This window comes from Rhinatrema bivittatum, chromosome 9 (genome assembly GCF_901001135.1).
Source record: "Rhinatrema bivittatum chromosome 9, aRhiBiv1.1, whole genome shotgun sequence".
Classification (NCBI taxonomy): Eukaryota; Metazoa; Chordata; class Amphibia; order Gymnophiona; family Rhinatrematidae; genus Rhinatrema; species Rhinatrema bivittatum.
Genome location: NC_042623.1, coordinates 175923492 through 175939233, shown reverse-complemented (window position 1 = coordinate 175939233; position 15742 = coordinate 175923492). Strand labels below are relative to the sequence as shown.

The 15742-nt window shown below is 47.2% G+C and overlaps 1 protein-coding gene across 5 annotated transcripts in view; it reads right to left on the bottom strand.

Moving 5' to 3' along the window:
- Nucleotides 1-5560: 5560 nt before the first annotated feature.
- The window catches only part of C9H3orf33 (chromosome 9 C3orf33 homolog), a 29309-nt gene continuing 19127 nt past the window's right edge, over nt 5561-15742 (bottom strand). For 4 of the 5 annotated variants that reach the window (XM_029616558.1, XM_029616556.1, XM_029616560.1 and 1 more), the window contains one exon: nt 5561-6152. In XM_029616558.1, coding sequence (XP_029472418.1) covers nt 5973-6152 — 180 coding nt within the window. In that variant the 3' untranslated portion in view covers nt 5561-5972. Of the gene's footprint in view, nt 6153-12605; nt 13113-15742 lie in introns of those variants that run through there. The other variant, XM_029616557.1, reaches the window with a different exon arrangement.

The window sequence follows — 15742 nt, the reverse complement described above, 5'->3', positions numbered from 1 at the left end:
GTCTTCTTATCCTCTGGCAATTTGTTCCCCTTCAACTCCCCCCAAGGTCTTCGCTATCAAAAACTTCCCTTAAAAAGGAAGATTACAGAGCTGTGAATTGGATCACATATCCACTGACCAATACCACAGAAGTCGAGGTGCCGATACTGCCACTACCATATCCCTGGCTGAAGTCCAGATAAAATCATATAGCACGTTGGCCCATACGCAACCCTGGCCTCCAACTGGGCCATCTGCCTATCATAGCCAGTGCCAGCTAAGGTCTTATCCTGAGACTTCTTTATCCGGCCCAAATAGGCCCTTTCCATCAGGCTACCATAGATTGCCACTCGAAGGCTCAAGACCAAGGCTTCAAACACCCTTTTCAGCGTGGTTCTGAGCATCCTTTAGTGCAGCCGAGCCTGCGACTGGACTAGTTGTCTTCTTGATGACCGCCGAAACCAAAGCATCTACTTTAAGCACACTAACAGCTGCAATGTGTCCTTCATTAAGGGGGATAACCTTGCCATTGTCCTAACCACCTTGCTTCTGAAACATCCCATTCCTGGTTCATCAGCTTATTAATCTTCTCAGTGCACAGTAAAATCCTTCGGTGGTCCTCGCAGCCCTTGCAGTACCGGGTTCATACCTTCATTATGCAACTCTTCCTGGAGCATCTTAATACCCAGCTCCTGCAGCACTTGGTGAATAAGAGGCCTCAACTCCTCTTTGCAGAGGAGATAGATCACTAGTAGGTCATCTCCCTCCGCAATCAGGACCTCCTCCGGGTCAGACAACTGCTCATCTTCCATCTTGATCCACATCTGCAGCATTGTCTACCTGGAGATCTCCTAGATCATCCCCCAGATCATTCTCCAGCCCATCCTGTAAATCATCAGAATCCTCTGAGTCCTTTTAAAGGATGGGCCAGACCAAGACAGCGGAGTAGGTCTCCTGACCCCCTGGGCAGCGACCCCTTTGGTCTCTTTAAAGAGAGTCTGAGGTTACTAACTCAGGGGGCCACTTGCTTCCAGCACTCTTCCTGGCCACACAGGCCTTGTGCAAAAGGATAAAAACTGTAGAAAAAACATCCCTATTTCCCATCTCCTTCAACTGGGATGGGCTCCTCCAATTGACTCTCCTGCATTGCAGGGGATAGCGGGAGAGGAAAGTCTGGCTCTTGCTGCGTGCTGTCTTCTTGTCAAGCAGTCAGGAGTTTCCCTCACTGGGCCCAGGGAATGAGTGACCCTTCTAGCACCAGCAGCTCCCATGGAAGGGCCTCCCCCTCCAACAGCACATTCCAAGTAGCGGGCGGACAAATTGAGCCAAAACGTGGTTGGAGCCACAGGCCCAGAAGCTTTCTTGCACTCAGGAGACTGCGTCGGCACCATTACATGCGCATGTGGCTGAGACTGCCCGCTGTGTGAAAACACTGTTGGCCTGATCACGGCTCAAACCACCTCCTCAGCACACTGCCCCGAAGCTTCCCCCTGCTAAAAGGCACTGTCCCAAGGCTCTGGAGTGTAGCAAATACTCAGCCACTTCCTCCCCAATGGTCTGCTACGTGACAGGTTGCCCAACGGCCCTTCAGTTGCTAGCTGCAGTTTTTTGTGTTTTTTTTTAAAAGACACAATGCCACAAAAAGAACAAACCCAGACAGAAGAAATACTTCCCTGCTGCTGGAGTCAATTTGGGGAAGAAGTCCTCGGGAGGAAAGAGGGAACCAGGACCCCTGGTTTTTAGACCCTGGCTGCTACAGGCTAAAGCTGATCAGGGATTGCCAACTCTCCGCTCAACCTGAGGGGCTGGCCCACGAAGGTACTCAAATCTTCATCTTCTCCCCTGCTCTAATTCTAACCTAATTTTTCTTTTTATCTCAGACTGCAGGTCTGCACCTCTACCATCTGCTGGAGACAGAGAAATACTGAGGCACTGCAGGTGGCACTCTCGCTTATGTAGCAGTGCCTGAAAAGTTTTTTTTCTCTGCCTCCATCTGCTGGTAGAGATGCAAAACTCACTGAACAGAAATCTCCCTCTAGCCCCCACCTTCAAATCTCCCTCCCTCAGTGATCACTCCTCACAATGCCTCCCTCCCTCACTGACAACTATCCCCAATCGCCTGTCCTCAGCAACCCTCCCTTTAGCGATCTCCTCTCCCTCGCCTCGATGTCCAGTGGCAGTAGCAGAATGCAGGCCAACAGCATGCACCACAGAAGCATTGGAAACGAGTATGTGCACGCTTACTGTCCCTATTGCCTCCTCTTTGCAGTGCTTGTCAACTTTAAAAAGCCAATGCTGAAAGCAGGAGGTGATAGGATAGCTGTGGGGACAGTGAATGCATGCAGATGTGGTTTCAACATCGCTGCAGTGCCTGACAATGGCCCACATACCTCTGTGGGTGTCTATTACCCGCGTTAGGTGTTTGGTTACCATTGGTGACCTGGCAATCATGTTTTTGGAGGAGTAGCCTAGTAGTTAGAACAGTAGGCAATGAACCAGGGACACCAGGGTGCAAGTCCCACTGTCGCATCTTGTGACATTGGGCAAGTCATTTTACCCACTGTTGCCTCAGGTACAAAATTAGATTATAAGCCCTCTGGGGATAGGGAACTACATACAATACCTGAGTGTAATCCACTTTGAAGTGCTGAAAAGCAGAATATACAAATCTAAAAATAAATACTAGTATACCAATATCTACCAAAAACTTACACTATGTTGTTTAAAGCATGGAGATTACAAATCCTTAGAATTCAAATGCAGTAACTAGCCATTCTCTCATGAAGCAAATGTGACAAACATCATAATGCTAACAGCAGCACACAGATTGAGTAACACCCTCGTTGCAGGTTATGATCCTTTCATTCTGGCTAAAGCTCAGATGGGTCAACCTTGCATTGCATAATTCTTATACTGGTCCAATAAACAGATATTGCAAGCTGCTAAGAATGCAGTTCTCACCAGAACGCTGCATTAGAATAATGAATTGAAACTCAGGACAGTGGACAGCTCAGAAGATTGGACGTAAGAGTCTTTTACTTGTAGATTGTTGCTTGAATGAGGGTAGGACGGACCATAAGCATTTATATCTAACAACCAGTCAGTCATCTATGTGAAATTAATTGGAGCTCACAATCAAATTCCCAGTTGATGGGCTCCTCATCAAAACAGTCACTCTTGGTAGTAGATTTATATCCCCAGCGGCTCTTCTGCCTTACTGACATAGCGGTCTGCCGGTCTATGCTGTGATGATGTGGCTATGCAGAAACCGCTAATGGAGCTTACTTTTGCACTGCGGTCACCCGTAGGCACTTGCCTCTGCAAATCTGCCCCTGCTCATCATCACAATTTCTTCCTGGTTGCCAGCTTTAGCAGAGGATCCAGTGGCTGAATGTACATAAAACTGCACCTGTCCAAATATTAGGTGGTATTCCTTCTAACTGGGATGGAACACAGTGCTATATAAGGACGCTTATACTGCTGTAATTGTCTAATATGATGCGTTCCCCCACCCCCCTCCTCCTAAGGGGCCCTGCTATTGAAGTACAGAGGGCCTCATGATCCACAGCGCGCTGAAGCCAAGACGAAGCGTTTTACCATTCAGACAGCATTATGCGGGAAGCCCAAAGAAACTGTTAGAAAGCTCTTTCAGAGATGTTTAAAATCTTAACAGGGAAGTCAACAATGGAGAAAAGTACATGTACAACTCTCAATTGATATTACTTAAAGCACTGCGAGGTCACTAATGGATGCAAGGCCCTGCACAAAACAAACTAATGACTAATTTGTTCTGGTCCAATATTCCAGCAGCCTTAACATTTAAGGTATAAAGATAGGCTGTAGCATGCAAATTCAAACAAACAATCAGTCTGGTGCCACTTTCATAAGTACGTGCTCTAAACTGTTCTGGGTTTCACATGAGTCTTTTCTATTTTACCCACAGCACTTATACAATTTCTATTCACGCTGCCTTTGCACTGATTTTTCCCCATTTATCAATTGTCATTAAAGAGGTGGTTCATCGGGGCTGACACAAAAGCAGGCCAGAGGTATCCCCCTTCTCCCTGCTCCTTCCTCAGATGCAGAGCACTAAGGTACAGCTTGTATGGAAAGTGATTTGATTTGATTTGATGGATCCTTCTGCAGAGGTGATGGAAGGCTGCTGGGAAAAAACATGATTTTTCTCCACGCATACAAAGTACCGAGAACATAACTTTGTATTGAGAAAGCTACTGTTTTTCTTTTTGGGTGTACAAGTACTAGCCTTCTACATAACAGAGCAATGAAAGGAAGGATATTTCAACTTAGCCAACGAAGTGGAAATGGTTTCAGGAGGTTTTGAAACTTGAAAATGCTAGGTTTCATTTTTGTTGTTACAATAAAAAAAAAAAAAATGCAAGAATTTACTATATACTTAGGGCACTAACATTATCTAGGCCTAATACATTTTCGTTACTTTACAGACTGTAAGGGTTTAAAGACAGAAGACAGATTATGGTGGCACTAGCAGCTGACCCCATATGAAGGTCTCAAAGGACAAACCAACGCGGACGTTGATTTCCTCTTTTCATCTGAAGTTTTTGGACCAAAGGACACCATACCACAACAAACGTCATATAACATTACGAGAGAGGTTGCAGGGAATAGGAAAACTTGCAAGATTAAACAAAAACAGATATTTCTCCACTCCAGTTTTAAAAAGCAGACATGGGAACACTAATTAAGGTTAGGTCAAAATTAATTTTCTTAGCTGAAAGAAATGCTGGTTAGCAGGACAGCACGCAGGCTTTCAGCTCTTCTCAATCTGTCAGGGGTAAACCCACCAACTGGGGAATGCTGCTCCAAATGGCCGCGCATCCCTCCCGGCACATCCATCAGAAGCTACCATCTGCCATTATTTTAAAATACTTTGCAAAGCAGTGTTTCTTCCTTTGTTCCCCTTCAGCTCTTCCACTCATATAAATGACAGTCACTATCACTTAAAAATGAATAAGCCTAAGGGACGATAAGGGTTCCAGAAAATAATTACAAGCAGACCTGTTTTTCCTGAAATCCCTTATATGTTTAATGAGTGGTAGTTTAATATGTATGCATAGTACCCACTATTATCCTGAACTGGAATGTAATGAGAACAGTTACACACAAAATCTCCTATAAATTATTATTTGAGAATTTAGTGTAACAGTCCTGTCTATTGGGGTGTGGGCTCCTGTTACTAACCTTCCTTTAACCAGAGAATTATTATCTGAGGGCCTCTTACCTTTCTAAGAGGGCGCTTCATAACAAGTGAGGGGTTTTATTGGATTCTGGACTACGTCTTCACTTCACTCTGTGCTCACTTCAGTCCTATGTACCTGCTGTCAATACAATCATCTTGCTGGTTGTTTCCACCCAGCAAAGTATGTTTTCACCTGGAAGCCAACATTGACACCCTTCCTAACAGCTCTAGCCTCTTGCCCACCCACAATATATTTCAGGTCACAGCTGTAACTAAATCCCTAGTATTGTATTGTGCTACAAGCCAGGGCGTCATATCACTCAACATCAGAATCACTCAACATTAGGAATCTGAACCAAAATCTGATTCCTACATTATGACTCCGCTGAAGTAGCCATTTTATTACACGTTATCAGTGCACGTTACTGTTCATCTGAGGCTCAGAGAAACAATTGATGATAAATATGGGGGCAGGAGAATGAAGTACTCAGAATGCTGACCCGATTAGGTTTGGCACCTAAGTGTCCAAAGTGTATATGAATTCGGAATTACAATAAAAACTATGATAGTCCGTGTACAGGACAAAAGCTGAAAAAGCTAAACAACGTCTTCAGTTCTGCATCTGGGTTGGGAAGGTCATTAGCTTCTCTCTTAGAAATTTCCTGTATACTTCAGTTTTTAAAATGCTTTGTAATCCAGCTGAGAAATTGTTTCAGTGGTTGCACAGCTGTGTTGAGGCTTATGTTTTGTTTTTTTTTTTTCCCAGTGTTTCCAGTTAACTTGCTTCTTTCCAGAGCCCTCTACCTTTCTTCTGAGCTCTCAGCTCCGCTCGCAGGAGTCTCCTCTGCAGCTTCCAGTGCCGCTTGGAATCGGGACGCAGCCCTTCCATGCTGATGGCTCTGCCCAGCCCTTCTCTCAGAATCTCCTCATTCAGGCACACGCTAAAAAGTCGGCCCTACAAAATAAAGACAACACGTTTGGGTGTTGCAAATCCATTCCATTACCATCTGAACGGTAAAACACCCCGCTGCAATTCTGCGCTTCAGGCAATATGGGTAAGCTGCTGGGAATGCTGCTTCTGCAATTTGACTCAAACAGTAAAGGGTTTTTGGCTTTATTTTATACAGCATTAAACTTTCAAAACCTCATGCCCGTTCATGTTTCTGAATGAGAAGTGCAAGATTTCCCAGTTTTCTGGAAGCTGAAATGTTGGTCATTCTGCTACAAATCCCAAGTTACCACAGACAGGTCCTGTTCCACCCATAACTAAGACAGCCTACTGTCTGGGACGTGCGTGACCACACGTATGTGGATCCAAAGAGAGCCCCCCCTCCCCCTACCTGTATTGGAGTTTTCATGTCCCCAGACATACAAAGCCACCACACAGACATGGTGATCACATAAGGCTGTTTCTCCTTGGAAAGGACAGCTTAAACAAAGCCTAACAAAGGCACTACATTGATTCTAGATCATCCTCTAGTGATATATCATGTTCAAAAGAGGATGGGTAATATAAGATATCTTAAAGGCACACAGAGTACTGGGCCATGCCTGTAATACATGCCTGTAATACAAAAGATCCACGCTAAGATACTTGCTCTATCCAACTTTCTGCATTTCAGATAATAAAAGAAGAAATGCTTTACTAGGAGTAATGAGCGCCATTAATCATATTTACTTTGCACGACGTGCCAGAAATGCATCCACATAAGCAAAGAAAGGAAAGTGGATCAGCATGCTAAGTTTAGATCTCACCTGTACGTAAATATGGTTTCCCATTATGGAGCCCCATACCACTGAATAACATCCCAACACGCTAGGAGAATATTTATAAACCATTTGTACACAGCGGGGTAAAGGAAAATTGGTTCTTACCTGCTAATTTTCATTCCTGAAGTACCACAGATCAGTCCAGACAAGTGTGTTTTACATCCCTACCGGCAGATGGAGGCAGAGAGCTAAAACTCTGAGGCACTGCTACATACCCAAGAGTGCCACCTGCAGTTCCTCAGTACTGACCTGTACCCAAGCCAACAATAGAGTAACAACTCCTCAACAAACCCCTAAATGAGGGCAAACGCAAACCCAAAGGTTGGAGCCCCCCCAAACAGCAAAACCATAAATCAACCCAAGGGGCTAATCACAACCTGGTAAACTTCTTTAGGTTCTGTATATATACATTCTGACAGTTCTTCCCAGTAAGCATGCAAGAACATGGTCTTGCTGTAATTGTTTTGAGAAGATTAAGAGGCTGGGTCTCTGGATTGAGGAACAAAAATTAGCAGGTAAGAACCAATTTTCCTTTCCTGTTCATACCCCAGATCAGACCAGACAAGTGGATTTACCAAAGCACCCCTACACTGGGCAGCCCCGCGAAAGACCCCCTCTTAACACACTTTTGCCAAAGGTTAGCTCCCTTAGAGCCTGAACATCTAAACATTAATGGCAAGATAAAGTGTGAAGAGAAGACCATGTCACCGCTCTACAAATCTCCTGCAGCGACACTAACACTTGACCCACGACACTGCCTGCGCTCTAGTAGAGTGCACATACAACCTCTCTGGAATTCTTCTCTCTTTACAAAGGCAGGCTGAAACAGTAGCTTCCTTCAGCCAACGCACTATTGTGCCCTTGGAGGCCTTGCATCCATTTCTGGCACCTCCAAACAATCCAAACAAATGATCTGACCGCAGAAAACTGATCAATTTGGGAAGGCAGAAGCTCCACAGTCTGATTCAGGTGAAATGAAGATACCACCTTAGATAGGAACAAGGGTACTGTCCCAAATCTTTAGAAGTGGTTCCCTTAAGGACAAAACCTGCAGTTCAGAGATCCTTCTGAACAAACAAATTGCTACCAAATATACCACCTTCAACGTGAGGTCCTTTAACGACGCCTTCCTCAACAGCTTAAAACGGAAGCCCACAAAGCACCCACAAGACCAAGTTTAAACTCCATGCCGGATCCAATCTATGCACCACCGACTGCAGATGCTTGACCCGCTTCAAAAACTTCACAACATCTGGATGTGATGCCAATGACCTTTTCCCTGGAGTTTACCTCTGAGACACCTAAGGCTGATACCTGAACCCGCAAGGAAGTGTAAACTAAGCCCTTGAAAATCACGGGCTCAGAGTATCCTTTTTGTCGCAAGCACTTGCTCTCAGAAATCAAGTCGTGAGGCAAAAGTGATCCGCCCGATCCAAGAAAATAGCACTTTGCCTTAACAGCCCCTGCAAATGGGCCAATTTCAGGGACTCGTCAATTGCACGCTGTACCTGATTTGTCAACTACAGATGACACAGCTTGTCCGGCACCCCCAATACCACCTGGCCTGGATGCCTCTTGATGCGCCTAAACACATACAGCAGGTTCCTTGTCAGCCATAGAAGAACCTGAGCATCTATGCCCTTGGCTGCGACCTATCGTCTGCGGCTGAAGAAACTTTCACCCTTGATGTTGCTCCTTGACGTTATCAGATCCAGACGGGGACTTCCCCAACAGCTCCCATTCTCCCGGGTCCAACTGATGCCTGCTGAGATAGTCTTCTTACATATTGTTCACTCCCGCAACATGTGAAGCGGCTATCCCCTGCAAATATTGCTTCAGCCAGGCAAAAAGATCCTGGGCTCCTTGGGCAACTATACGACACTTCATTCCCCCTTTTGATTGATATAAGCCACCATTGTCGCATTGTTCGAAAACACTCTGACCATTTGACCTCGGACTTGTGGAAAGAAATCCACCAACGCCCTGCACACTGCTCTTGTTTCTAAGAGATTGATAGACCAGGATGCTTCCACTGGCAACCACAGTCCTTGTGCCATTCATTCTTGACAGATCACCCCCCCCCAAAACCTTGAGGTTGGCATCCGGTATTTCTATAACCCAGTCCTGAATCTCCAGGCCAATCCATTTCTACAAATTAGGCCGACACAGCCACCACGAAAGACTGGACCTGGAGTATCCTGCAGCGGTAAAGGCCGATGAAACTCCTCAGACAACGGATTCCAGCATGACAGCAACGCCCCCTGTAGAGGGGGCAAAAATCCATGGCACCAATTTCAATGTAGATGCTATTGAACCCAGGACCTGAAGATAATCCCAATCCCTGGGCCCTGGCATCTGAAAAATCTGCACCACCTGGAATTGTAACTTCCAAATCCTCTCCAAGGTGAGAAACACTCTGCCGAGCTAAGTATTGAACTTCGCCCCCAAGTATTCCAGCATCTGGGTAGGGCTCAGGTGACTCTTCGCCAAATTCACCACACAGCTCAAGGACCGCAACATATCCATCACCATACACACAGACTACCTGCATACCTCCTCCGATTTCCTCATATAAGCCAGTCGTCCAGGTAAGTATGAACTAGGATCCCCTCCCTGTGGAAAGCCACTGCCAACATCACCTTTGTGAACGTGAGAGGTGCAGTCACCAAACCGAATGGGAGGGTCCGAAACTGGAAAAGTTACCCCAGAACCATAACACAAAGAAACTGATGTTCTTCCTGCATAGGTATGTGCAGATAGGCTTCTGTCAAGTCCAGTGAGGGCCAAAAAACGCCACATGATGAACTGCCGCCATCACCATCCGCAACGTTTCAAAACAGAAAAACGGGGAACTCACAGTATCACATTTCACCTTTTGCAGATTGAGGATGGGACAAAAGGCACGACACAATCAAGTACCCCTCGCAATCGCGCTCCTTGGCCGCCACCAGTACTATCATGCCAGCAACTGAAGCAACACAACGTGTCTCAAATCGCTGCATGCTTGCCTTGGACACAACAAAGAGACACCACGAAAGCTTCCGTGATGGGGCGAAAAAATTCTAAAGCATAGCCATCTCTTATTACTTCTAGGACCCATTGGTCTGAGGTAATCCTGGTCCACTCTTTGTAAAACTGTGATAGATGGCCTTCCACCGCAATCTCGCGAGTGAACCAGCCTGGCTTCATTGTGAAGCCTTACTGCTGCCGTGCCCTCTCAGGGAAGTCTACGGGTACCTCAAAAGGACTGCTGCCTACTGAACCCCTGGTTCTGCCCCAAAGACAGTGCAGAACCCTTATTGGGATGAAAACTGCCTCACTTCCTGAAACCTAGAGCGAGGCAGAAAAGACTTCCTGACTGTCATCTTATCCTCCAGCAGTTTATTCCCTTTAGACTCCCCCAAAACATTCATCAATTCATTCAGGTCCTTCCTGAACAACAATTTTCCTTCCTTTAAAGGGAAGAATACAGAGCTGAGACTTGGACTACATATCAGCTGACCAATTCCACAACCACAGCAGGCACTGCACCAAAACTGCCGTGACCATATACCTGGCCGAAGTCCAGCTCAAGTTATAAAGCGCTTCAGCCTCATATGCAATCCCAGCCTCCAATTGAGTTGCCTAGCTATTAACACCAGCGTCTGCTGAAGACTTATTCTGAGACTTCTAGACCCAGCATAAACAGGCCCTCTGCGTTACACTTCCATAGATCGCCGCTCGTAGGTTCAGCACCAAGACTTCAAACATCCTCTCCCGATGAATCTCTAGCTTACGGTCCTGTGCGTCCTTTAACGCTACCAAACCCATAACCAGAATGGTCTTGTTAGTGACCGCCCAGACCAAAGCATGCATTTTCAGCATTACCAGCAGCTGCAGGATATCCTCTGTGAGGGGATACAACTTTGCTATGGCTCTAGCCACCTTGGGGTTTGCCTCCCGGAAGTCCCATTCCTGGTTCACCATTTTCTTGATCCTTTTAGGGCGAGGAAAGGCTTTCGGTGGGCCTCGGAGTCAAACCAACACCGTATCCACCCCTTGATTTGTCAGACTCCTCCTGGACCATCTTAATACCCAATTCCTTCTGAACATGGGAAATAAGGAGCCTAAACTCCTCCTTACGGAACAGATGAACCAGCCACAGGTCATCGGGATCTCTTCCAGATCAGTCATGTCCTTATCCCCATCCTAATCGACATTCGCCATGAGATCTGCTGAGTCATCCTGATCCACCCTAGCACCAACCCTAAGACCATCTTCAGTGTCATCCAGGTCCGAATTATCTGAGCCGCCAGGCCCCTCAAGATGGTCCAGGTGCAACCGGCAAAGGAGGTCCCCTGACCAAGGAGTCCCTCGGCCTCTTTGCAGCAGGATGAGATGGCTGACAGAAATAACCTTTTATAGCCAGTGCTTTTCCTGGTTAAAACGGCCTTATGCATAAGCAAGGCAAATTCTGAGGAAAATTCAACTTCATCCTCTCCCCTGTCCGGCCCCGAGCTCGCATCTCCTCCCCCCCCCGATGGGATAGCCAGAGACAGAGGGGAGTTCCTGGGCTCCCGGGAATCCAACACCTTCCAAGCTGTAGCCCTTCTCCTGCCTGACAGGCTTTTTAGGCTCCCAGTATTGATCCTGACAGGGCTTTGGGAACCTGTGGCTCTCCTACCAGCCTTGTTCCCCCCAGAGGGCCCTTCCCCTCCAGTAACAAATCGTGGCATAGCGCCGCTACATTCAGCTGTCCCCAAGCCAGGCTGCCAGCCCGACAAGATTTCTTTGCTAAGAAACAGCAGTTGACGCTATCTTGTCTCCACACGGTCAGGCCTGCTGCAGAGGAACATAAGCCGTGTGATCGCGGCGCACGGGAGAGGAGGGGAAAACTGCCCAACGCAGCCTCCGGCTCCCCAAGCGGCCCAAAGCTTTCCCTCACTGGGAAATCGCTGTTGAAGCCATCTTGTCTCCATGCGGCCGGGCCTGCTGCAGAGGAACAGCAGCCGCGTGATCGCGGCGTGCGGGAGAGGAGGGGGAACACAGCCCAACACAACCTCCAGCTCCCTGAGCAGCCCGAAGCTGCGAACAGAAGAGCTACACTGCTCCCTTCCCCAGCCCGGGTCTGCCCGGATGGTCAAACCAGAAACAACCAGAGTGGTGCTGCTGAAAGAAAAATGTAACACTTTTTTTTTTTTAAAGAAACAGCAGCCACAGCAAAGGAAGAAATTCAAGCAAAAAAAAAGGAACTCTTCCCTATTGCTGGCAACATCTCTGGGAAGGAACCTTCAGGGGATAAGAAGGAACCAGGACCCCTGGCTGTCAGACCCCTGGATCTGCTGCGGGCTAAAGCTGATCAGGAATTACCTACCCCCCCCCCCCCCCCCCCCCCCCCCGCTCGCCTGGCTCAACCTGAGGGATGGCCCACGAAGGAACCTAACAACTCAGGGGGGCGTCTTCTAACTTCTCTTCTTCTGTCCCTTCTTTCTTTACTGCAGATTTGCACCTCTACCCTCTGCTGGAGACAGAGAAATACGGAGGGACTGCAGGTGGCACTCTCAGTTATGTAGCAGTGCTTCAAAGTTTTAGGTCTCTAGCTCCATCTTCTGGTAGGGATGCAAAACCCACTTGTGAGGACTGATCCGGAGAACAAACAGGAACTGACAGTTCAAAGGTATGAAATACTGGCAAATCACTTCCAGCTCCCTAGTGCCAAGGCGGCTTTTTAACACTGTACAATGGATTCCCGAGCCAAAAAAAAATCCGGAATTACAGGTCCCACTTTCAGTACCATAACAAATTATTTGTGATGGCAATTCATGAAAGCAGCGCTGGCAGTTTACAAAATGGGCGCAGGTCATTTGAAGCTGTTATTGAGGGATGATACAAAAGATGTTTATCCCATAACGGTTGATCACTTGGAAGGCAGCATGGCACAACATCTCCAACCCAGTGGACACACAATGTCCCTGAACATTTCTATAAATATATGAAAAATTAACTTTTAAATAAGGTGCTCTTCTCTGTGATATCAAGAGAATCCTTCACCCCTTGCAGCAGTGCTCCAAGCCCCTGCCAAATCTGAAACCGAGCCACATGTTCTACCATCCATCTCCATAGGGAGGCAGAAAACAGCTGGGTGTGCCGCACCTAGAAACAAGCCCTGAAATGAAAGAGAAAAGAACATAAAAGGTACGTCTCCTTCTGAGCTCTGTACGCCCTCTGGGAACATTTCAACTTAAGCTGACTTTTTGAGTTGACAAACTTTTTCCTACAAACTCAACCTTACTGGTCAGTTCTGTGTACTGTTTGCCAGGCTGACAAATTCACATCAGGCAGAGGGGGGGCACCCTGCACCATCTCCTAGCTGGAAGCAGCTCTGTCAAAACTACAAGAGATATGCAAACAGCAGTGCGGGGCCAAAGCAAAATGGAGCATTATTATCCAGCTGGTCTATTTCAACCACTGTGAAAAAAAAGAACAAATATTTTAGTAAGAAACTAGTAGCAGAGCCTGCCGCACTGCATCAGGTGTAACTTTTCCCTCTCGATATCCTCTGCCCCACCGTCTCTCTCTCTCCCTTGGCCATCTCACCCCTCCCTACCCTGCCCCATAGTCTTCTTCCCCCTCCTTAGACTTAGCCCACTCACTCTCCTCCCCACCCCTCCCCCAGCTCTTTCCCCCCACCAGCCCGACTTCAGCATTCCTTTCTCTCCCAAGTGGAGCACAGCACAATCCTTCTTCCTCCCAATCTACTTCTCAGGTTGCCAGCTAGTTTCTCTCATGGCTTGGGCAGACCATGGCACCCACCCCAGCGGACTCCTCCATTCCCCAGTCCATGGGGGCCAGCCTGGATGTTTGTCCTTCCAAAACTGAGCATTCCGAGATTAAGCATTCCAACTCTGCAGTTCAACATCTGTGACGTGATTCCCGTGATAGCACCGTGCGCATGCAATGAACATGCCTGAGCAAACATGCAAAGGAAGTAATTCATTAGATCAAATTATGTAAACTCCTAAAAGCACTCCTGCACACGGGGCATTTTTAAAGGCTTGAGCAAGAGGTGTCCTTTAAATAATTAACTGGTAAAGAAAACAAAGGCCATAAAAGAAAAACACATTTCTAAGCTCCAATCCTTCAAAAAGGTTACAACCATAAAATCATCTCTAGGATAAACTGCATCTTCATTTAAAACACCTAGCACAAATCCACTGCAGTACAAAGAAGGGAAAATCACCGAGCAAGCACCCCTTGTAGTCGCATACAACCTAGAGATGGAAGAACTGAGAAAAATCATAAAAAGACCTACAGCCACGACTTCAAGAAAATGAATCAGGAAAAGAAAAACTCCCTGCTCAGCCAATACCGGCCTTTCCAGCAACCATATGACCGAATGCAAACTTCTAACAAACTCAGAAAGAAGGAATAGCTCAAATCCCTGCAATATAGCATTTTGCAAACTAGGCCAGTACATATCACAGGACACCACAATTATCTCCATGGGAAAGACGACCCTATTCGTGCTCCTCCTCCAACAAAGCATACACTATTCACTGCAGAAAATGTGGAGAGGGATGCTAGGCTGGTGAGACAGGCAGACACATCAAAGAGAAGATGAGGAATGTTTTCTGGGACCAGAGCACTGCACCAATGACTTTATGAGCAGGATACTAAAAGGGGAAAGTCAAATGATCAAAGACTTCATTACTAACCTACAAGGACTTAAGACTAACGCGCTACCAGCCAATTTCTTGTCTCTTTGTCATCGTAACACATCCCCCTTTTTCCCCCCCCATTCCCATTCATATCATCACACTGTAATGTGGTTGTATCTCCAGGTAATGTCTCATCTTTTGCTCTGATCTGCTCATTCTGTTTTGACCCGAAGAAGGGGAAGCTTGTCAAGAAATGCAATAAATCAGTCCAATAAAAAAGGCAGCACCTTATATGGTTTTTTTTTATTTATTGATTTTTATTTCCATGCATGCACCTAATCCAACTATTTAGAACATAAAACCAGTCCCTACCCATAAAATGAAATGTTAAAGATATACAGTGGATCACATGTATCAGCCGTTCTCAACCGGTGTCGCAAAGACCAGCAGGAGGCTGCCCTCTCTTCCCAGCCTGGTGGGAGACCGCTCTTTCCCCCTCCAGCTGGATCAAGACAGAACATTGCTGATTCCTCCGCTCCTGGGCCCCACAGGGGAAGATGAAGTTAGCGTCCCACCAGGCATGGAAGTGACTCCGCCGAAACTCTCATTCACCCTGCAGGGTCCAGAAGAGACAAGAGGCAGAAGGAACATGAGGGTAAGGAGGCGCATGCTGTGCACTCCAGAGCCGCTGCCTCTTCCTGCTGCTACTGCATCAGCTGCCTAGCCAGAGGGGGAGAGTCACCCCTCATCCGCTCCTCACTGCTTCTTGCCCTCGTCGCATCTGCCAGCCAACGCTGCAGCCAGTAAGGAAGAGGGGAGGCTTAGAACAGAGGCTTTACTGTCTGCTGGGAGAAAACGGGGGGGGGGGGGGGGGGGGGGGGGATTTGGATGCTGCTAGGCGGGAAGGGGTGAGGGAGGGAAGAGGTCAGGGCGCTACTAGGCAGGGAGCTGTGAAGGAAACAAGAGATCACGGTGCTGCTATGTGGAAGGGGTGAGGAACAAAGGTCAGGAATCTGTTGGGTAAGGGTAATAGTGAGGGAGAGAGAGGGTCAGGGGTCTGCTGGATAGGGGGAGAAGCAATCTGGGGGGGGCATAGATGCTGCTAGGCATGGCGGGATGGAGGAGAGAGGAGGTCAAG